At 38.2% G+C, this 22694-nt stretch overlaps 1 protein-coding gene across 5 annotated transcripts in view; it reads left to right on the top strand.

Annotated features, from left to right (window-relative positions):
* The window catches only part of RIC1 (RIC1 homolog, RAB6A GEF complex partner 1), a 147031-nt gene that overhangs the window by 103007 nt on the left and 21330 nt on the right, over positions 1-22694 (top strand). For all 5 annotated transcript variants that reach the window (XR_003964260.1, XM_030293888.1, XM_030293886.1 and 2 more), the window contains exons 8-16: positions 3387-3475; positions 9930-10074; positions 10737-10785; positions 12355-12507; positions 14169-14372; positions 19509-19547; positions 19886-19996; positions 20799-20888; positions 22221-22381. Coding sequence is in view for 4 of the 5 variants with exons in the window: in XM_030293888.1 (XP_030149748.1) it covers positions 3387-3475; positions 9930-10074; positions 10737-10785; positions 12355-12507; positions 14169-14372; positions 19509-19547; positions 19886-19996; positions 20799-20888; positions 22221-22381 (1041 nt within the window). In the remaining variant the exon portion in view is untranslated. The remainder of the gene's footprint in view (positions 1-3386; positions 3476-9929; positions 10075-10736; positions 10786-12354; positions 12508-14168; positions 14373-19508; positions 19548-19885; positions 19997-20798; positions 20889-22220; positions 22382-22694) is intronic.

The raw sequence follows: 22694 nt of genomic DNA, 5'->3' as shown, positions 1-22694 counted from the left end.
GGCCAGCGTGCCTCCATATTGGCCTCAGTCAGGGCTAGCGCTGGTGGCTCTGCCGCGGCACGGTGTTAGAATCCACGAGAGGATCCCCTCACCAGGGTCATGGAGGTGGAATCTCAGCCTTCAGCCTTCCAGTCATCTTACTTTTCCATCAGTTGGGAGAGTACCAGCCTTTTTCCTTCTTTTCTTTTCTTTTTTCTTTTCTTTTCTTTTCTTTTCTTTTCTTTTCTTTTCTTTTCTTAGTAGCGGATATGCTCTATATTTATTTCGTTTGTCTTGAGGGAGATTAGTATTAGCGTTTCATCTTAATTCTATTCTCTCTTTCTCTTCTCTTCTCTCTTTCTCTTTCTCTTCTCTGTTGGCTCTGCCGCGGCACGATGTAGATCCACGAGAGGAGCCCTCACCAGGGTCATGGAGGTGGAATCTCAGCTTCAGCCTTCCAGTCATCTACTTTTCCATCAGTGGGAGAGTACCAGCCTTTTTCTTTTCTTTTCTTTTCTTTTTCTTTTTTTCTTTCTTTCTTTTCTTTTCTTTTCTTTTCTTTTCTCTTCTCTTCTCTTCTCTTCTCTCTTCTTCTCTTCTCTTCTCTTCTCTTCTCTTCTCTTCTCTTCTCTTCTCTTCTCTTCTCTTCTCTTCTCTTCTCTTCTCTTCTCTTTCGTGTGATCATGGGTTGGGGTTGAAAGTTTTGTGATTGTAGCTGTGTGACGTAATAGTGGCTTCTAGCTCTGACCTTCCAGTCCTAACCAGGATTAATTGTCCTGAACACTAAACTGTAGCTGGTATCCTTTAAGTTGTGTAAGAAGCTAACTTTTAGGATGTCAGCTTGCAGGGGATCAGTCTTACAGCCTTACTCTTACCTTTATGTTTAAAGGTTTGACTAGATGCTGGTTAAACATTGTCGTATGTGATGTCGTGTACTTACCGTGGCACCATGGAGCAGTAACGTTAAGCTGTCCCAGTATTAATGATACTAAATTTGGTCACTTGTGTAAGAGCCGTATCTCTATTATAGAGGTATCGTTTTTGCTTGGAGGTCAGTGAGTAGTGTCTTACACATGAAAAAATCTCTCTCTTATAATGGTTTGATGAGAAATGGAAATAAAAATAATTTAAACAATAGAGGCTTTATAGAATACATGAAAAGGTCAATTGTCATTCTGTAAGTGTTGGCTTAACACCAGTTTCTTGTAGAAATATTTGGACTCTCCTCACTGACTTGTTAGAGCTCAGCAACCCAAAGTTACCACATGATAGTTTCAGATGCAAAGCAAAAAGAAGTAAACACCTGCTAGCTACCTAATGCTGTCTTTCAGCAAAGCGTCTAATTGGGCAGGTAGTCTGGAAAGATACCGATTTACAGACGTTTGACTTCTGACTAAGATGGAATAACAGATCAGATTTTCTCTCCCATATGGAGGGAAAAGTGGACAAAACTATGAAACATGATGGCAGTATGAATTTGAGACATCGAGCACCAGTGGACACTGATCCCTGAAAGATGAGAAACAAGAAAACTCTATAAATGCCTCAGCTTTAATTGCTTTGCATTTCCAGGCTGCAGCCTGAGACCAAGACAGATCCTGGCAGATTCCCTGGGTTGAATTATGAGGAAGTGGGAATCTGGAGAGACCAGAGCAGCTAAGACTCAGGACAGACAGGCACAGGTGACAGAGTGGCACAAAGAGGGAACTCCAGAGAGCTGGAGAGGGTCTCTTTTGAGTATTAAATATGGAAAATAGAAAAAAGATCCACATCAGACATTGCTGAAGTAAATAATAATAAACGTAAAAACACAGCAAGAGAAATGATCCAATGAAACAGAAAAAGAGGTTTAAAAACACAGCATCAGGGGTGACTGGGTGGCCCAGTCGGTTAAGCATCCGTCTTCGGCTCAGGTCACGATCTCACGGTTCATGGGTTCGAGGCCTGCATCGGGCTCTGTGCTGACAGCTCAGAGCCTGGAGCCTGTTTCAGATTCTGTGTCTCCCTCTCTCTCTCTGCCCCTCCCCACTCATGCTCTGTCTCAAAAATAAACATTAAAAAAAAAAAACAAAAACACACAGCATCAATGAGCTGTGGGTAACTCCAAGCGACCTTTTGCAGCAGGTATTTTGTTTCGTCCCAGTCCTAATCCTTGGGAAGAGTTGACCTGGCTGGATATGGATCAGAACTGCTGTGGAGACCATCTGACTTGTACCACAAAAGAGCACGCATAAGTGCCAGAACATTCTGGCAGTCATGTACCTGTATCGTCCTAATTTGTGCAGCCTTAAGGTTTAACAGTATTTTAAAACCAACATTTGTGTTAAATTTTTGATCTGAAAATAGTTTCATAAGCAAAAATGGTATTGTTTTATGATGATTATAGGTCAGTCTTGAAATGTAGCTTAGAAATAATATACAAAGTTTTAGCTTTGGTTTCTGGCCCTTCATAAATTTGATCCTTGTAAGGATTTAATAAATGAAATCATTAGGTATACCATGTACATAAAAGAACATATATCGTGTGTGTAGGTACAAAAAATGATATAGTATATAAAAATAATAAAATAAAAATCTGTATAAATTGCTGTCAGCATGAGGAATAGCACATTTCGAGGACCAGTAGGTCCCGTTTCTTCCTCTTCTTTATTTCTTTATTTATTTATTTATTTTTAATTTTTTTTTTTCAACGTTTATTTATTTTTGGGACAGAGAGAGACAGAGCATGAACGGGGGAGGGGCAGAGAGAGAGAGGGAGACACAGAATCGGAAACAGGCTCCAGGCTCCGAGGCATCAGCCCAGAGCCTGACGCGGGGCTCGAACTCCCAGACCGCGAGATCGTGACCTGGCTGAAGTCGGACGCTTAACCGACTGCGCCACCCAGGCGCCCCTCTTCCTCTTCTTTAATACCCCCCTTCTCTACCAGTAGAGTGTGTGTGTCCATTAACTTTTTGTTGCATTTTTACCACAGATGTGTGTACTGTGTTTTGAATGTTTTTCACTGTATAGAAACAGAATTATACCAACACATATGTGTCAGCTATCTATTTTAACGCACGTCAGTGCTGTGTGCTATACTCTTCTATGAGAATACTCCAGTGTATGCTTCTTTTCTCTTGCTGGACATTCAGACTGTTTCCATTTCTTTGCCTTTATACACAATGCTGTCATGAACATTGAGCATGCCTCTTGATAACATGGACAAGGATATTTCTGGGCTATGTTTAGAGGGAAAATTTACTGGGTTACAAGTACACGTTTGTTCAGATTTATGAGACTGTAAATTATTTACAAAATGGTTTTAGTCTAGGTTACACTCTTACCAGCAGAACATAATCATTCCATAGTAATGCTTTCTATATTTGTATTTATCTTTTTTCATTAAAAGCTTGCTTATTTTTCACAGTGGTTCTGTACAGGTTTATACAATAGATAACACCACTGGAGCTATGCTGCTGTCTCATAAACTAGAGCTAACAGCAAAACAATATCCCGGTGAGTCCTTTTTATTTTCCTTCTTATTTTTAATTTTTAACGTACAGGTAATGGTATGTGTAGCGATTGCAAATTTAAATAATGCATGCTATCGTTCAGATAGTGTTCAACTGTATAACAGTTTCTGTGTGGCCCAGGGACTTCCGTGTAGCTAGGGAGGCTCCTAAGGGTACTTTACCCTGTATAATCCTTCTCTGGACTTTGCTCTAGTCTCTTACCTGATTTCATTGCCTTTGTTGTTTTATGCCTTCCAATTCAATGTATTCATTCAGCAGATACCAATTGAATACCCACTGTAGGCCAGACAGTGTTCTAAATGGTAGGTACACTGCAGTAAATAAAACAGTCTCTTTCTGAACCCCTTGTGGAGCCTGTAGGATTAAGTCTAAAGTCTTTGTCATTGGAAATACTTTGGACTGAACCTAACAGAAAACCCAACTTATTGTGGCTTAAATAAGATTTATTTTCTCTAATAGGAAGAAATCCAAAGTTTAGCTGCTTCTGGCCTTCATCTGGCCTTTCCTCCGTGGTCGCATGCAGCTTCTGAGCTCCTGACATTATTGCTGCGTTTGATTCAAGGAGAAAGGAGGAAACGGCATATTTGTTTTTTGATCAGGAAAGCGAAAGCTTTCTTAGGAACATTTTCCTCTCCTACCTGCTCCAGCTATCTTCACATCTAATTGGCTATAATTAGGGGTGCCTGGGTAGCTCAGTCGGCTAAGCATCCCGCTTCTGCTCAGGTTATGGTCTCAGTTTGTGGGTGTAAGCCCCACATCAGGCTCTGTGCTGACAGCTCAGAGCCTGGAGCCTGCTTCAGATTCTATGTCTCCCTCTCTGCCTGCCTCTCCCCAGCTTACACTCAGTCTCTCTCTCTTTCAAAAATAAACAAACATTAAAAAAGTTTTTGTTTAATCGGCTATAATTATGTCACATTAGCTACCTTAGGGTTTTCCAAGCCTTTAGGCAGAAGTGGGCAATGGAGAGCTTGAGGATGGAAACAGATATTTGATTAACTCCTCATCAGTATCTACCCCATATGTGGCATGTAAGGTCTTCTGCCAAATATTTCTGGCATTATTTCTTGGTTTCCTCTGCCCTTTGTATCTCCATAATTTTACCACAGTAACTCTATGTTAAAAGAAATACCAAAAGTTCTGTTTATAAAGTCGTTAGGTCTAAACCCTAGTAGCATTTTCAAAAAATAATACTCATAAATGGAAAGAAAAATAGTATTTTATTGTTACTCTTCAACACTGTTTTTGGGGTGCCTGGGTGGTTCATTCAGTTAAATATCCGACTCTTGATTTTGTCCTAGGTCTTGATCTCACGGTTCATGAAATTGAGCCCCTCATCGGGCTCTGCACTGACAACATGGAGCCTGCTTGGGATTCTCTCTCTCTCCCTCTCTCTCTGCCTCCCCCACTTGTGTGCGCATGCTTGCTCTCACTCGTCCTTGCTCTCTCTCTCAAAAATAAATCTTAAAAAATCGTTGATTTTTACTAATAGGATGTCTGTGCCTATTGGACACTATACAGTTTCTCAAACCTTGGAATGAGATCGGGTATGTTCATCCATAATTCCCGTTCCACATTGATTTTCACATGACACTTTTTCTGCAGCAACTCCTAAAAAGCCATCTTCACGAAGATGTAACATCATCAAAGTAAATGCAGCACAATCTAATGTTGCAGCTGTGAACTACCTGGATCTAATAGTTCACATCATGTACAACAGATCCTATGTCTAGCACTGTATTTTCCCTGGAAGATGATCTCATGTAACCCCCTGTGAGTTTTTTGCAGTGCTCTGGAGTACTAGGAACTGCAGGCTTCCTTCACTTTACCAAACTACCTACAGATTCTTGAGAGTCAGTCAGCCTTTGTCTCATATTGTTCTCTGTACCTGAAATGTCCCATATTTCTCTATGGAGGGAATATATTGGTCTTTCTAGATACAGCTCAAGTGAAATTTCTTTCTGAACTAGATAGAATACCATTCCCTCTTGTGCCCCGATATAGTTTGCATATCACATCTTGTTATTGATAATGCTTTATTGAACTTATTAGTGTATGGGTCTTTGTTTCTACTAGGCTCAGTGTACAAGTGTAGGATATATCTGTCTCTTTGCACCACGCTAGTTCAGTTTATTGAGAGGCACATAGTTAACGAATGTGATGAACAAAGCAATGTGTTTTTAAGCCAGTCTCCTTTGCAGGATTGTATTTAACAGGCAGTAGAATCTCATGACTACATGTCTCGTGATTTGATACTGTGCTCCCATTAGTAATTGGGAGCCTTTTTCCAAACTGTGTTCTGTTCCTCTCCCAGATTTAGATATGCTCCCATGTTAAGAGTAATTGTTATATAACTGTACAAACTTCTCTGATGTTTGGATCAGAAAAAAAAAGGTCAAAAAAAAATTGAGGCACCCATCTAAATGTAATCTAATAATAAAAATCTGATTAGCCTCAAGGAGGAAGCTAAGGTATCTGATGTCAAAATCTCAGGAAACATTAAAATATGTAACTGTTAATGTTGACTTAGTGCTACCCACATGTATATCAATATTTTTGCCCATCATTTCTTACGAGATCTCATACCTTCAACTTGAGACCATTTTCTGTCTGTAGTACATCCTTTGGAATTTCCTTAAAAACTTCGTGATGATAAACCCAATTTTTTCTTTTGCCTGAAAATGTATTTTGCCCTTGTAGTTTAATTATGGTTTAATTTGTTACACAGTTTTGGATTGACAGTTACTGTGTCTATGTACATTGAAGTTCTAGTACCATTTGGTTTCAGTGTTGCTATTAGGAAGTCTCTGGTCCAGTTGTAGTTCCTTTTCAGGAGATTGGCTTTTTTCCCTGTAGATACTTTTAAGATTTTCTCTTGGTCTCTGAGGTGGTTTCACTGTGATTGGGAAGGTGAAGAATTTTCTAAATTTTTTTTCATTTTTTTTTTAAATCTTGCTTGAGATTCAGGCGTGCTGGATCTGAGGATTCAACTGTTCTGGAAACCACTATCTGTGTAAATATTGCCTCTTTAATCTCTATTTCTGGAAATTTAATCAGACTTACATTGCACTTTTTTTTTTTTAACATGTTTCTTAACCTGCCTTTTAATATTTTTCATTTCTCTTTTTGTTTCTCTGGATTGTATTCTAGAAAAATTTTCCATACCTATCTTTGAGTACAGTAATTCTCTTTTCATTTATGCTTAATAGTCTACTTAATGTGTCTACTTTAAATATTGTCTTTTTTATTTCCAGAGGGTTTACTTAGCTCTTTTCTAATCTGTATGCATTCTGCCCCTGGTTTCAATGTTCTCTTATTTCTTTAGATAGTAAAAAAAAAAAAAAAAAAAATGGTTTTTGTATTCTTTGTTAATCTCAGTATCTGAAACCTTTCTGGGTTTGTTTCTACTGCCTTAGTTCTTTGGGCTCTTATTAGTTTATATATTTTAGGATTTTTGATTGAGAGCTGGTTAATTTTCTTCAAACCTAATTGTTTGAATGCTTTGTGACCTAAATTGAATTTGAGTTTTTGCAGAGAGGATTTGTATGTGTTCATGGCCGATTACCTGGGAGGACTACATCAGTCTGGAACCCTTAGCATTATATTCTCTGTTTGAAATTTTTCTGGACCCATTCAAGTTGCACAAATTATACATCAGAGGACTGACTTGTGATTGCAGATTCTCAGAGGAAGAATCTTTATTTTCCGCTCATGGACAAACGTGAAAGTGTCCCTTGCTGTTTCTTTACCTTCCACATGGTAGCATCTCTTTCTTCCTTGTGCTGGGAATGTCGCCCCTGCGGCCCCTCCCATCATGTAGATATCTTCTCTTAGATGCCCTGCCTTGGCCAGGCTCTAAGCTTTATCTCCTGTCCCCCATATGCTTTGAGTCATCAGAAGTGGAAATCAGGGTCTTTTGGGTTTGGCGGAAAAATTCAGGGCAAAATAACTTGATACGCTCACCTCCCAGTATTTTCAGTTGTTTTGAGGTGTTTACTCTATTTAATTTTGTACTTGTTTCAGTGTGGAGAGTCATTTAAGGTGTCTAATTTGCTATACTGTCAGAAATAGAAATTTGCTCTGTAACTTGTTATCTTTCTTATCACATAGCCTTTAAAGGCTTGCATGTATTTTTTCTCTGAAGGCAGATTTACAACCTGCAAGAGCACGGTGATGTGTATTTTGATTGTGGCTTCTGGCCCTTTTACCTCTGTATCCTTTTTATCCATACTTAAGTTTTCTTGCCCAGTAGCTTCCAGCCACGTGTGGCTGTTTTTATTAAAAAATTAAAATTAGGGGCACCTGGGTGGCTCAGTCAGTTGAGTGACTTGGGCTCAGGTCATGATCTTGGAGTTTGTGAGTTTCAGCCCCTCATCGGGCTCGCTGCTGTCACTGCAGAGCCTGCTTCAGATCCTCTGTGTGTGTCTCTCTCTCTCTCTCTCTGCCCCTCCCCCCTTACATCCTCTCTCTCTCTTTCTCAAAAATAAATATTTGTAAAAATCTTGAAAAAAATTAAAATTTAAAAAATTAATTTAAAAATTTAAATAAAAAAATCTATTTCTTCAGTTGCATTGTCACATTTAAACGTTCAGTAGCCACCTGTAGCGAGAGGCTACATGCTAGACCAAGAAAATATGAACATTTCCATCACTGCAGGAAGTGCTCCTGCCTGCTCCCGTAGGGCAACACTGTATTGAGTTCTTCGATTTTTCTGTTTTCTCAGGTGCTTTTAATGCAGTCTCTCCCGTTGGTTACCTACAGACTTGAATTAAATAACCTTAGGCTACCAACCTGCTTAAGTAAGACTTTGGGGACTGGACCCTCCTGCATCTTGAGCAGAGACCAGCTTCCTTGTTTCCTTCTGGCTCCAGTGGCTGTAGCTTCAGGGGTCAGTTCTGACTCTCAGACTGATGCTGGCCTCTGACCCCTTCTTTGTCTTTCTATAGGATGGGAACCCCAACCCTCTCTCATCATTGCTGGTCTCATTCCATCCTTCTCTGTATTTTCAGCCTTTCTCCCCTCCCTGCTTCTGACCCTTTCCTCTTAGCCCAGGTACTAACCAGTCTCTTTTTAGGGTTTCTCTTTTCTTTTGGCTTCTGCGGCTGACTCTTTTTTGGAAGTTTAACTCTGTAACAGAATGTCTCTGGATTACTTTCTTAATATTTCTCTCAATATGCAGATGATCATGATCTATGTTCATTGTAGGTTACCAGCTGGATAAATTTCCTGTAATCCTGCCACCTGAAGATTAGGCAGCCACCATTAATGTATTGTTCTAGCTCTCTGCCGCTAGATTTTAGTATTTGTATGATTAATATGTGTATAATGCTTGGAAAATAGGTATGCCTATTATATGCATATGTGTATATATTTTATGTGGGGTAATAGGAATACTGTTCATAACCTATCCTTTTCAGTCAACATTAACATCCTTTTATGATTGTAAATACTCATATTTTTTCTCTTGCACATGGAATTGCTTTCATTTAGTAAACTTCAGTTTGATTCTTCTTGGTTTGGTTTTAAACTTCTCCCCTGTTGTATACTGATAAGATGCTTCTTCTGTATATTTCCATTTATTTTTCATCTGCACAAGTAACATGGTTATTCATTATGGTGGGGATTGCTAATGTGAGGATTCAAATACAGGCAGAAGGGCGTCCTCTATGTTAACCAAGCCTCTTCTCTATAGGCTAAAATCCGTATGCCCCGCCCCCCCCCCCTTGGTAGCAGATCTGCCCTGTTTTATAGCAAAAATGCGTTAATGCTGCAAATGAAAAGAATTTTAATTTTAAAATGATACTATAGCTGGTTTTGGATTGCTGATGGGAAACACTAGCATGTTTCATTTAACTACAGTAAGGAAACTTGGACTTTACTGCGCAGTGAAATTATATATTGGATTGAAAGAACAATTATTAGTTAAAAGAAGATATCAACACCTGGAGTACTCAAGCCGGAATTTACCTACCTGATCCTAATATAAGATTAAACCTCAATTTATTTTAACTTGGGTCCCTCTGATACTGCCAGTGGATCATGAAGCTGGTGGCACCACGTTATTTTACATCTTAAAACACCTTATATTTGCAGGGTACTTTGACCTTCAGTTTTGAATTGTTCAAGGGAAATACTGCCTCCATTTTACAGGAACTGAATTGCCCAAAGCCAAAGACTTGTAAAACTACACAGTTGTAGTTATTCAAGCTAATAGTGGCCCCAGACGGCTCTCCCCTCTTTTAAAGTATGTGGCGCCTAAGTTTGTTCTGCTTGGATCAGGTCAAGGCTACTGGCCTTACTTATTTTAAGTGACCTTAAATGAGTAGGATTCGTCTCATTATTTGAAACAGACATGTCTTTCTGTTCATTTCAACTTGGAAAAATCACTGAGTGTTTCTGAAGGAATCTTTCATTTTTAACTTTTCACAATTTCTTAACAGATATTTGGAACAAAACAGGAGCTGTTAAATTGGTCAGATGGTCTCCTGACAATAGTGTTGTAATAGTGACCTGGGAAAATGGAGGCCTATCTTTATGGAGTGTGTTTGGAGCCCAGCTGATTTGTACACTCGGAGGAGACTTTGCGTGAGTCAAAGACAAGTTTTAGATAAAGCAACTCCAGAAGATACACACACACAGAAATGTTGTGTCACGCAGCTACCTTTCTTCCATATTTGACTCTTAACCCCAAAACAGTATGTAAGGTTCAGAATTAATTTGTCAGAACGTACTGATTGTCTAAACATCCATTCTTTTAAAACTCATTGTTCATTCAGTAAAAATGCATTTGTTTGTTGAACCCCTATTGTGTATGTGATAGCATGTTGGGTTCCAGGATAAATCCGTTCTAGTTTTGCCTTCAGGTATCTAATGATCCTCTAAGAGCAGTAAGCCATGGACATAAGTAACTAGTAGGAAATGGAAAATCACTATCCTTTTGGGTTGATGTAGGTTAACCCAGTGGGTTATCTCTGCCCGCACCATATGATACTTTTTGAACCTTAGTCCTCACAAAATGAATACACCTTCACAAATTGCCTGACCCTGTCATCAAGCTATTCAGGACCTGAAAGATTGTGTCCCAGTGATATACCTTGGTGTATTAACCAGCACTCTAATATTTCACGCATTATTATGTATTTCTATTTTAAAGGAACAAAATACAAAATAAATTTTAGTTTTAAAAAAACTAAAGCCAAATATCATATGTAATAGAAGATTCTTTTTGAGTTTCTGTTCTGTTTCAGTTATAGGTCTGATGGTACCAAAAAAGATCCCCTTAAGATCAACTCTATGGTGAGTACTGTCTATAAAATATTACTGTAGTGTGAAAAACTTGGATTTTTCTAATTCCTTTTTTTCCCTCCTCTTGGCCTTATAAAATTACAAAACTGTTTTAATCTCAGCAGGCTCTTCTTGGACAGTTCTTACTTTGTAAAAGTATTTTTTAAAACCAGGCTGCCCGATTTTAAATACTTGGTTTTGCTTACATATGTCTAGCAAGCCCCTGTCATCTTTGTGAACGTAGTGATATTCAAATCAGGCTTTTGCCTTTCCAAAGCCTCAATTCCTATGTGACTCACTAGCACTCACTTCTCATGGCCTCTTTTCTTCTAACATGAAGTGAAATGCTCATTGGGTGGTTTTCCTGTAGGATTTGGACATTTTTTGAACATATTTTTAAAACTTTCTGCAGATGTCTGTCAAGGGCATTAAAGTCCCTGTTGTAACCATATTTTTATTTACTACATATTTTCAAGAGTTTCCGTAGAAAGCAGTGGGGTGTAACTCTTATCTTTACATAAGCACATTTTGTGACGTAGCCCTTCTGGGTACCATCTTTGTGAAATTAGTGGCTATGAGGCATATTCACTGCCTTTCTCTCTCGCTCCACAGAGGAAGGCGTTTTTGATTTCGGACTTCTTGAAAAGTTAAAACCACCATGGTTGCCTTGAGTAGTAGTTCCCGGTCTTTTACCATCAAGGACCCCATTTACTGTCTCTCTCCACTCCATATTTTAAAATAGTTTTTGAACAAATGATGTCGGTGACTGCCCATCAGTGCTTCTGAATGGCATGCACCAGCCAGTGTTTAGCCTCACTAAATTGAATTTTAGTCACACACTAGGAATCTAAGCATTTTAGTTAGCTGTTCAGCTCTTACTGTGGAAGAGGAAAACTTCTATTAAGCTTTTGAAATTAAGCAACAATGTGTTGTCCCCCTACTATTTTCTTGACCTTGTAGATTGCGATTCACTAATCTCCAAAACAAAAAACTAAAAAACTATCTTGGGATATAGTTACAGAATATTAAAATTGACTGGTCCTGGGGAGTTTATTTGAACCTTCTCCTTTTATAGAGGAAGAAACTTATACCCTGAGGAAACCAAGTATCTTGGCCAAGGTCATACAGCAGAATGGCCACTGGGCTGTAATGGGAAGCTTCCTATCCAGTGTTGCTTGCTCTGTACAAGATGCGTCTGTTTTGGGTGCTTCTTTGTCAAGTTTCAGCTGGGTCACATGGATCTTGCTCTGCCAGGAATTTCTTTGTATTTGAGAAGCAGTTAAGTTATTGGAGAAGTTATAAAGAGCAGTAGGCATTTCTCAGGATTTGGAGCTAAGATTGGTATCCAGTGTTTTCAGTCTTCCAGGTAGAGAGCAGCAGTGGTGGTTTCCACTGGAGAGAGCCAAGATGTAGCAGGTGTGGGTAGGATTCCTGTCTGTGTTGTTTCTCATAGTTTTTCCAACCTTTGGAAGTCATTAGTAATGCTGTTATTGGTTATTTCAGGATTTGAACATTTGAAGTTAAGAAAGGATAAGAAACTTTTTATTGTCTTGATTTTTCTTCCCCCTTCTTCTCTCCAAGAGCTGGGGTGCAGAAGGCTATCACCTCTGGGTAATCAGCGGATTTGGTGCTCAAAGTACTGAAATTGAGTCTGACTCCAAGAGTATAGTTAAACAGCCTGGCATTCTGCTATTTCAGTTTATCAAGAGTGTACTCACTGTAAACCCTTGTATGGTAAGTTTTTTCAGTTAAAACCGTTTATTTTAGTGGCTTTCAAAGTAGACTGTCAAGATTCTTCTTCTAAAATTGGTGTATTATCTTCTTCAGTATATATTTTTTGTGATTCTTATGTTTCTTTTTAATAACTTACACAAAAATTTTACTTCTGAGCAGCTTTTGTTTTTTGATTTTTTAAAAATAGGATCATAAGCAATTTGAGGGAAAGCAATGTATGCAGATTTACTTGAGTAACGTAATTTAGTCTTTATTTGACTAGAAATTCCCGAAGTGTGCTCCATAAGGCACAGTTTTTAAGAAATAGCAATAGCAGTTAGGATAAGGGAAAGTCTGTCATCATGTGAGTGAAATAAAGACTTAAAACTACAGAGATTTCTTATTGTAGGCTCTCAATGTGAAATGTGCATCATGAAAATCCCAGAGTCGGTATACGAAAAAGAATGTTTCCCAAGCCAATTTAACTATGAATTTTCAAGAACACTTTGAAGAAAATATGCCTAGAAACCTGCTTTGGGAAACACTGCCCCAAATTATAATATGAACTCCTCATGTTTTATTAATCTGAAATAACATATTCTATGTTGTTAATGTATAATAATAGTATATGTTACATGTTAGAAGTGCATACGTTGATATCTGCCACTAATGGGTTTTTAAACATTCGGTACAACCAGTTTCTAAACGAAATTTACGATTATAGTACATTGAGAAAGAATATGACAGTAGTCTGGATCTGAGATTTCATTACTGTAGTTGCAGAGCAAAGATCCCCAGAAAAACAGGAACAGAGTAATTCTTCCTCCCCTCCCCCATCCCAATTTATAATTTAAAGGCAGATTTTATGAGTTTTCTGTGAAGACCACATCTGGACTGCCATGGAAAGCTGAGAGGCTGAGGTGCTGTTCTGTCTGATGGAGTGGTCAGTGAATAATAGGCCCACATTTGAGAGTACTGGCCTTCTGATGGAAAACCAGGGCATAATCACCAAGAGTAGAAATTACCTTATTTGTCTAAATATTGTCAGAACCCGGCACAGTCCTTGGCGCTAACCAAGCATTTGCCCAAGTGATTATTGAATTAATTGTTCTGAACCAGGACCACAGACTTGGGCTACTCTTCCCTTGGGCTACAACCGTTCAGCATCCAGTTATCCCCATTCGGAATCACCTTCTTCTTGCCATATGGGCACATGGTGAACATATACCCACAAACTGTTGGACCAGATACATTTTCTTGCCACCATTCATGAGATATTTTATGTGAAACTTGTTTGTATATAATGAGTATTTATGTTCACTTTTCATTTGGAAAATCCCTCCTAGCATTGCCATTTTGGAGTGGTAATAAAGGACACTACCGTGTAGCAGTTGTAAACCAGGTCATGTTCTGGGGTCTACATAATAAAACAGACTGTAGCACAGATTTTGTTTACACTGGGAAGTAATCATGAAACTGTTACCTGTTCCCTTCTGAATGTAACAGTGCATGAGATCATTACGTAGTTGTGTCCTCAGTGAGTAAAATCCGCATTGAGAAACATGGCACATTTCCTAGGATAAGACTAAATCAATGTATTAACGTGTTTTCCTTTACCTGATACACAGGTGTTTTTATTGGCTTTCCTCCTTTACCCTCTTCTTCCCTTCTCCCTCATCCAGAGTAACCAGGAGCAAGTGCTGCTTCAGGGGGAGGATCGATTGTACTTGAACTGTGGAGAGGCCTCACAAACCCAGCACGCCAGGGGTTCCTCGGCGCACCCTGAGCATAAGGCTGCTGCGGCCAAGAGCCCCTTTGCAGATAGCGGTGTAGAGTCTCAGGGTTTAAGCACTTTGCTTGGACATCGGCATTGGCATGTGGTGCAGGTAAGTCTTCAGTTACTGTTGACTGTTGACATGGTCCTTGCTAAGGTAGCACCTGGAGCAGAGTTAAATTTCTTCTGTTCCTCTGGCAAATTGAGAAGCTTTTTTGCCTTTTTGACTGTCACATCTCTCTTCTGCTTTTCTGTCTTGTCGTCTTCTTTTCTTGCCACTGATGTAGCGTGGTCCCCACTGTGTTGAGCCCACGAGCAGCTAACAGTTCCCCAGACTGCAAATGTGTGCTTTGCCCTCTGAAGGAGCAAAACTTTATACAACTGTCAGCCTTTTTATTTTCTTTTTTGGTGTAAATTCAGCTCTGCAGATTTGCATAGGCAAAAGTGTAGTGATTTCATGGAAAGGGACAGTGTCCATTAGGACCCTGTGCAGCTGACCTGTAGTCCTGATGAGTACATGTCTGGGTTAACTGCCTGACTTTGAACCCAAATTGCAGACTTCCATTCACACTCTAGAACCTTATTATCAATAATAGTATTATTACATAAATCTTGTTCCAAATTACTCATTCTGGTATAACTTTTAAATCAGCAGTTTCTTTGAATAATTCTGATAAACTGGGATTTAACATGGAAATTAATTCTGAATTTTGACACCAAATAAAATCACTTTGAATAAATCAATAAGTTGGAGTCTCTTGAAAGAAACTTGCTACACGATTTTGTAAGTCCCGAATGTTTTCTTCCCCCTTCTGATACCAAAGTGTCTTCAGTACATCAACAGTGACTCTTGGATCAGCTTCCTTTAGTCAGGTGCTATTTCCACAGTTCCTTGCGCTCCTTCTCCATTCTGTACTTTTACTCTCGTAGCTTGTTCAGTTCCCGTGGTATTTTCAGTTGACTTTGAGTGGAGATAATGAGAGACAGAAGAGTGGCCATGGTATGAGGCGTTGAAGGAATGTCTCCTGCACTAGCCTGTGGTACACACTAAAAGAGAATGTGTTTAACTTACATTAATAAATTCATAAAATCAAACAGCGTGTGTACCATTTTATAATTAGTAACAATTATAAAATAAAACTGCATCAGCTACTTCCTTGACTAAAATTTTCCACTGCTCCCTTCTCTCTTATAGCCATTTCTCTGCTATTTTCATTTCCCCATACTTTGAACTATTCATTCTACACTGACCTAGCATCAATGCCAGTTCTGCCTAGCCAGGTCTGTGTTGCCAGAGAGCCAAGTAGAGCAGAGGATCAAAGAAGGTAGGTCTGGAACTCAAAAATCCGTCAGGCAATAAATAACAAAAATTGAATTTCCTTCCAGCTCAAAAATTCAGTGATTCTGTGATTCTTAGCTATCTATGAATTATCCCATATTAGTAGCACATACACTGATTTTACCACTTTAGACAAAGCAGGTACTAGGAAGATTCTTTTGTCATTTTGTTAGCTATCTAAAATATTCAGAAAGATGGACTTTAGCTTTACCCAGTTCTTGGTTTTTTTTTTTACTTAAAACTAATAAAAATAATGCCAGAGTTCTAGTCACAAAAACAATTAAGTTGTAATAGACTCATAGAATTTTTAGAGCTGGAAGGACCTTAGAGATTGTGTAGTCCAACTGGATTTTATACATGAAGAAACTGAGGCTCAGAGAAGTTAGGTGACTTGCCCAAGGTCACACAGCAGAGTAGTGTCAGACTTAAACTTACCATAATATAAAATTAAAGTAACAATCTAACTTATTTTAACACCTCTAAGTATTAAATGTTGAATCATATACTGTTGACCTTGAACCAAGATCTGGAGTGTGCCTGTTTGGCAGTGTTTCGTTATGATTTGCCCTGAACTTTGTTGGCTGGCCCTCTAGCCAAATGAGTGAGTGCAGCATATGGGGGAATTTTGGTGTGGCAGTTTATGGTGTTCATAGAACGTAATGCTTTACCTCCCGGGCTTTTAGCCATGATAATGATTCCCTGAAGAAACATGGGTACCTGTTTAATTCCCTCTCCAACATACGCTCTTCTCTGGAATAAGTGCCCACAGCCTCTATCAAAGTGACGTTTATGTGATTTATACTTTGTATTCTTCTTAGACGGCTTAGAGGTCATCAGATGAGCTCCAAGTAATTGTCCCTCTGTCTGTTCCTCATCTAGACCGCTGGACTTGTTGTTTATTTAGGCCTTCTACCTTGTACTTGTTGGTCTCCTGATCAGAAGATTCAGTGTTAAATATGTTTTTTCCTTTCACTTAACACACGTGCGCACTTGTCAGCAGTTCAGTTAGTGGCTGGTGGTAGAGATGGTGCTTTTCTTGTGTTTTTTTTTTTTTTTTTTTAAATAATAGTTTTCCTATCTACGGATTTTAAAAACTTTGAAAGTTGTTGGTTGACAAATGGAGCACAAATAGTGTGAAATTAAAATGACAACAGCATCCTTGTGCTTTTAGGGTACATTCCTTCTTGGACTGCCATTTATTTTTACACCCAGTACGTTGTGTGATACAGACATTTTTTTCTGAAAGGCGCATGAATCGTTATCATCCACTGTTCTGAAATGGTGGTTTCATAGTTAACCTGGCTAATGACTCTTTGGAAAAAAAATAGGCTTCACAAAATATGCTAGGGATATCAACAGAGAGGATTTTATTTTATTTTATTTTTATTTTTATTTTTATTTTTATTTTTATTTTTATTTTTATTTTTATTTTTATTTTTATTTATTTTTCAATATATGAAGTTTATTGTCAGATTGGTTTCCATACAACACCCAGTGCTCATCCCAAAAGGTGCCCTCCTCAATACCCATCACCCACCCCCCCCACCCTCCATCAACCCTCAGTTTGTTCTCAGTTTTTAAGAGTCTCTTATGCTTTGGCAGAGAGGATTTTAAAGGCTGTTTCATTTATAGATGATTTACTCTGCTTTCTAGAATGTGGATCAGATGTACCGGGTGTGGTGTTAGGCACGAGCACACCTGCCAAGAGGGTGGCGCTCTCAGTCCCCCCCGCGGCTACAGACAGAAGCAGTGTAAGCAGGAGATAGATAGGTGTTAGCAAAATGACTTTAAGGGGGAAAAAGGATAGATTTAGGTTTTTGGGGAGACTGAGGAAAATCCTAAGGTATTAAGAATAGAGATTCTGTCCCTCAGCACTCAGTCTCCCAGTGACGTGGAGTGACCTTTGTGTCCTGAGTCTGCTGTCCTGGCCTGAATTCTTCATGACTCATTGGCTTCCTTTTCCCTTACTTCTGCCATTTCCTGTTCTGAGTATTGGGGGCAGAGCTCAAAGTTCGGGGGACACATAGATCAGTAAATGGAACCTACTGGGGAAAATGAAAGTTTTTGTTCTCCTTTCATAGCATCTTCAGACACACAACTGCGTCAGAAATAAAGCTTCGTTTTCAACTTTCACTTTGAGCTTTGAAAATAAACCATTTGTGGTTTGTCACACCTCAAACATTTTTTTCTTGTAGAGATACTCATCAGAGTGTAGATCATTCGATAAAACTTAACCTTGGTTCCTACATTAGAACCCTTCGAGTTGGAATCTACTGCGTCAGGGAGATTCCGCCTCACCCTCTCCCCACCCACGTTTATAAATACGTGGGAAACACATAAGGTTCAGCGGAAGTGGGGGTTCTCTTCAAGTGTTCTGGGTAGCTGGCTCCATTGTCCTCTAGGCACAACCTTCTTCAAGTGACTTGATTTTTTTCATCCACAAACAATTCACTTACCACCTCCCACAAAACTACTTTGAACTCTTCTCTCACCACCCGATCATGACTTCAGGTTACCGTGCTTCTGGACTGATGTCATCCATCATAGGGAGCTTTATTAACTGGCCTGAATGATGCGGTTTATCTGTCAAGATACACGTTAAGCCTTTTTCAAGCACATATCATGACAGTGTTATCTTTGATTCTGCAAGGTAGGCTTCTACAGACCAACCCTGGGGTTGAGAACTTCCTAACGTACCAAAAGCTATTAATTTATTTGGATTTTAGGTTGACTTACTAGATAATAAATGAAGTCTAACAAATAGTTTTATAAATAAATTTTAAGACCGATATTTTCAGCATACTGTTTTTACTTGATTTTTGTTTTGTTTTCACATTATGTAAAAAAAAATCTTATTAGATTTGATTGTATTGTACTGGCTTTTAAATTTGGCTTTCTTTTTAAAAATATATAATGCTTTTTCTTTGAGTACAATGAAAATGAATTTGAATAAATTGAGGTTCTTCTAGGAACAGAAGAATCTTCCCTTGTTCTTTCTTTCTGTTAAGTTTCACCCCACACTCAACACATGCTCATGAAAACTGCTTAATCAGTTGGCTAGAAGAGAGATCAGTCTCACTAAAGATGGAATTTACTTAGTTTACATTGATACCTCAAGAATCTTTTAAGTTTAAAATTCTTACTAGAGTAATACAAAGACACCATGCACAGAGATGTAAGACTGACAACCTGGAAAGGTATATTTAGTACCAGAATTGCAGATTAAGAGTTAGTATCTGTAATCAAGAGTTCTTACAGGTGAATAGGTTACACACCCTAGTAAAAAACAGTAGCCTATATGTACTTCTATGGGTGTATGGATGTTTGTTTTGAGATAAAATAAAAACTGACCAGTGGTTATCCCTGGAGCAATGATGGAACAGAATTTCGTTTTGTACTTTGTGTATTTTTATATTGTTTAAGTTTTATAAGCAGTATTTTGCTGTTTTAATCAGAAAATATAAAAATAATAAAAAACAGCTCCATTTAAAAGCAAAACAATCTCTTGCCGAGGCTCTCATTTTATCAGATAGTGTTGTTTGGGGATGATGCCAGGCAGCAACTCAAGACAGTTCATCTCCCAGTTGTTGGTTGTCCTCTTGACTGGTTCTCTAAAAGTCTTTTTTTGTCAGTCTGTATTTATTGCGTGTTCAATATTTAAAATAAAAACGGTGTAGAGAAAAAGCAGTGTAGGGTAGGAAAGCCTCATGTCTAGAAACTCATAATGAAATGGTTAAGGCAGGAGATGTGAAATATGGACTGGTATTCAAATGGTAAATTCCAAGTACTCTGCTAGTAATATAACACTAGACATCGTACAGGAAAATGAATTTCATATTGTGACGTTAATTGCTTTAAGTTTAAATACATTTTGGAAGTCTTACCAAACTGATGTATTATTTTCTGTAGATTTCCAACACCTATCTAGAGAGCAATTGGCCTATACGGGTGAGTTATTTGTTATTTTCTTGGTGTTAACTTTTATTGGATAGCGTTTGCTGCAGGAGGCATTCTGGGAATTCAGCCTTTTCGGTGGGTGCATTGATAAAAGTAACATTTTAATACTTGATCCTTTGTACATTGTTAGCGTATTAACATCTATAATTTGGTCAAATGTAACTTGCATGTAAATATTCAGATTTTTTATTTAGCATTTTACATTTAATTCACTTAGCAAACATTTATTAGTAGTCTGTTTGCCTGACACAATAATGCTGAGCTCTTTATACTTAATAAAGTATATAGGTTTGCAAAGAAGAGTTCTTAATTTTTTTTTTTTTAATTAGTTTTCAGCTATTGATAAGCTTGGACAGAATATTGCTGTGGTTGGCAAGTTTGGTTTTGCACATTACTCTTTACTCACCAAAAAATGGAAACTTTTTGGAAACATTACCCAGGTTAGTCTTTTTGAAATTAAAAACTGATGTCTCAGACTCTAAGAGAACTGTAAAGTAAGCCACTGTTAATAAAAACTCAAATCAATAATCAAATCAGATAAAAAATTTCGTTAATAAAAAAATGTTGATGTTGGATTACATGTAAGAGTCAGTTCTAATAAAGTACTTGATATTTGGTAAAGGATTTGTATGGAGATGGTTTCTAACTTGAGGATTTACTCTTCCATTACATCTTGGGATCACCAGCTATGATCAGAATAAATATCCACAAAATTTGAGATCGTTTCGTGCTTGTCAGTGTGTGATGTAAAGATGTGGGTAGCATAGAAAGATGGGCAGTTGGATTTTGCACGAATCAAATAGGAAAAGACAAGGAAGTTACTGTTAAGTAGGTGCCTGCAGTGCACTTGAAGGGGCTTCCTGAAACCTTGTCACCTCACTGATCTTCATAACTCAGGACACTGATACTACTCACCATTTTATAAAAGAAAAACTAAGATTTGGAGTCAAGCAGGTGATAAATGATAAAGCCAGAATTTAACCAAAGTCTGTTGCATATTCAGGGGAGTAATGATGCTGCATGGTACCCAGTTATTTACAGAAATGTTTGTATATTCAGAATAGGACATGAATCATTATTATTAAAGGCCCCAGAGTAATACTTAATTGGGGGGGATAGAGAATAGAGCAGAAATAATTTGAGCTTTCATTGTCTGCGTAGGAATATTTTATAAGTGTGTTACTTGTTGTAACTTCTGGCAGCATACATAAAGGTAAATAGTGTTTTTGATTATCTTTTAAGGAGCAAAATATGATTGTGACTGGTGGCTTAGCCTGGTGGAATGATTTTGTTGTCCTGGCATGTTATAACATAAGTGACCATCAAGAAGAGGTAGGGTTTTGTTTCTTTCAGAAATAATAGATTTTTATATTTTAAAGATGTTAATCACTATTTGGTTTAATATTAAAATAATTTTTGGAAAATGAACAAATCATTTTATTCTTAAGAATTTGGCATTTTTAGGGGCGCCTGGGTGGCTCAGTCAGTTAGGCGACCAACTTCAGCTCAGGTCATGATCTCACGATTCGTGAGTTTGAGCCCCGTGTCAGGCTCTGTGCTGACAGCTCAGAGCTTGGAGCCTGCTTCAGATTCTGTGTCTCCCTCTCTCTCTGCCCCTCTCCCACTGACACACACACACACACACACACACACACACACACACACACGCTTTCTCTCTCTCAAATGTAAATAAACATTAAATAAAAAAAAAAAGAATTTGGCATTTTTAGGTAATGAGACTTTCATTATGGGTTACTACTTTAAAAACATTTTTAAAGGCTCACCAGGGTGGCTCAGTTGGTTGAGCATCTGACTTTGGCTCAGGTCATGATCTCACAGTTCATGAGTTTGAGCCTCACAGTGGGCTGTCTGCAGTTAGCACAGAGCCTGCTTCGGATCCTCTGTCTGCCGCCCCCCTCCCCCCACCCCTTCCCCCACTTGGACGCATACACACACTCTCAAAAGATAAATATTTAAAAAAATTTTTTTTTTAATTTTTAAAGGGATAATTCAAACTTCTAAGATAACTTTTTCTAAGGATTTTTAGCTGTTAGACATTCTCTGTGAAGTTTATAAAAAGAATTATTCAAAGCTGAGAAGTTTATAAGGATGGCTATAATTTATTGATTTGTATGTTTATATTTTTAGAAACTGCTGGTCTACTTCTATCAGGTCTAGATATTCAGGTCTTTAAAAGGGAGTGCCTGGGTGGCTCAGTCAGTTGAGCGGCTGACTCAGTTTCGTCTCAGGTCAGGGTCTCATGATTTGTGAGTTTGAGTCCTCATGTTGGGCTCTGCGCTGACAGTGCAGAGCCTGCTTGGGATTCTCTCTCTCCACCCCTTCTGCCCCTCCCCAGCTCATGCACAGGCTCACATGCTTTCTCTCTGTCTCTCTCTCTCTCTCTGTCTCTCTCTCTATCTCAAAATAAATAAGCTTAAAAAAAAAAGTACCTTATACATTCCCTGTTTTAATCACTTCAACTTTTGGCTATTTGTAAATGAGCCTACCGTGTGAAAATATAAACATTATTAATGCTCAGATTAGTCTTTAAATTTCTCTTACTTGAAAAGAAGTCAGTAGACAAAAAACAGATGTCTAAAGTATTTAGTCATCTGTGGTGTAGGTATCTTGTTTTTACAGTTTTTCTCTTTTTGTGTTCTTCAGCTCAGAGTTTATTTGCGAACATCAAATCTGGACAATGCCTTTGCTCACATCACCAAAGCACAAGCAGAAACATTACTGCTCAGTGTCTTCCGGGACATGGTAATAGTATTTAGAGCCGACTGTTCAATATGCCTTTACAGTATTGAAAGAAAATCTGATGGGTAAGTATATAGCATGTGACAAGTCACTTTTTGCTTTTGTGTATTGTTTCCTCTGTAGTTTTTATTTTCTTAAAAGTTATTCTAATTTTGCATTTCGTTTCCTTTGTTTTAGAAGTTAAAAAAGTAAGAAATGCTATGCTTAGTGATGTTCATGTGGTTATTTTTTAGCCACCTAAGTAAATAAAAGAGCCTGCACTAGCTTCTTCAGCTGATCTTACTGGATTTATTTGGGAAAAAAAAAAAAAAAAAAAGAAAAGAAAAATCTAGTTTGGGATGGGGTAACTTCGATACAAGGTTTTTTTCACAGCCTTGA

The sequence above is a fragment of the Lynx canadensis genome, chromosome D4 (assembly GCF_007474595.2).
Source record: "Lynx canadensis isolate LIC74 chromosome D4, mLynCan4.pri.v2, whole genome shotgun sequence".
Lineage (NCBI taxonomy): Eukaryota > Metazoa > Chordata > Mammalia > Carnivora > Felidae > Lynx > Lynx canadensis.
The sequence above is the reverse complement of the archived record's forward strand: the minus strand, read 5'-3'. Positions and strand labels throughout refer to the sequence as shown.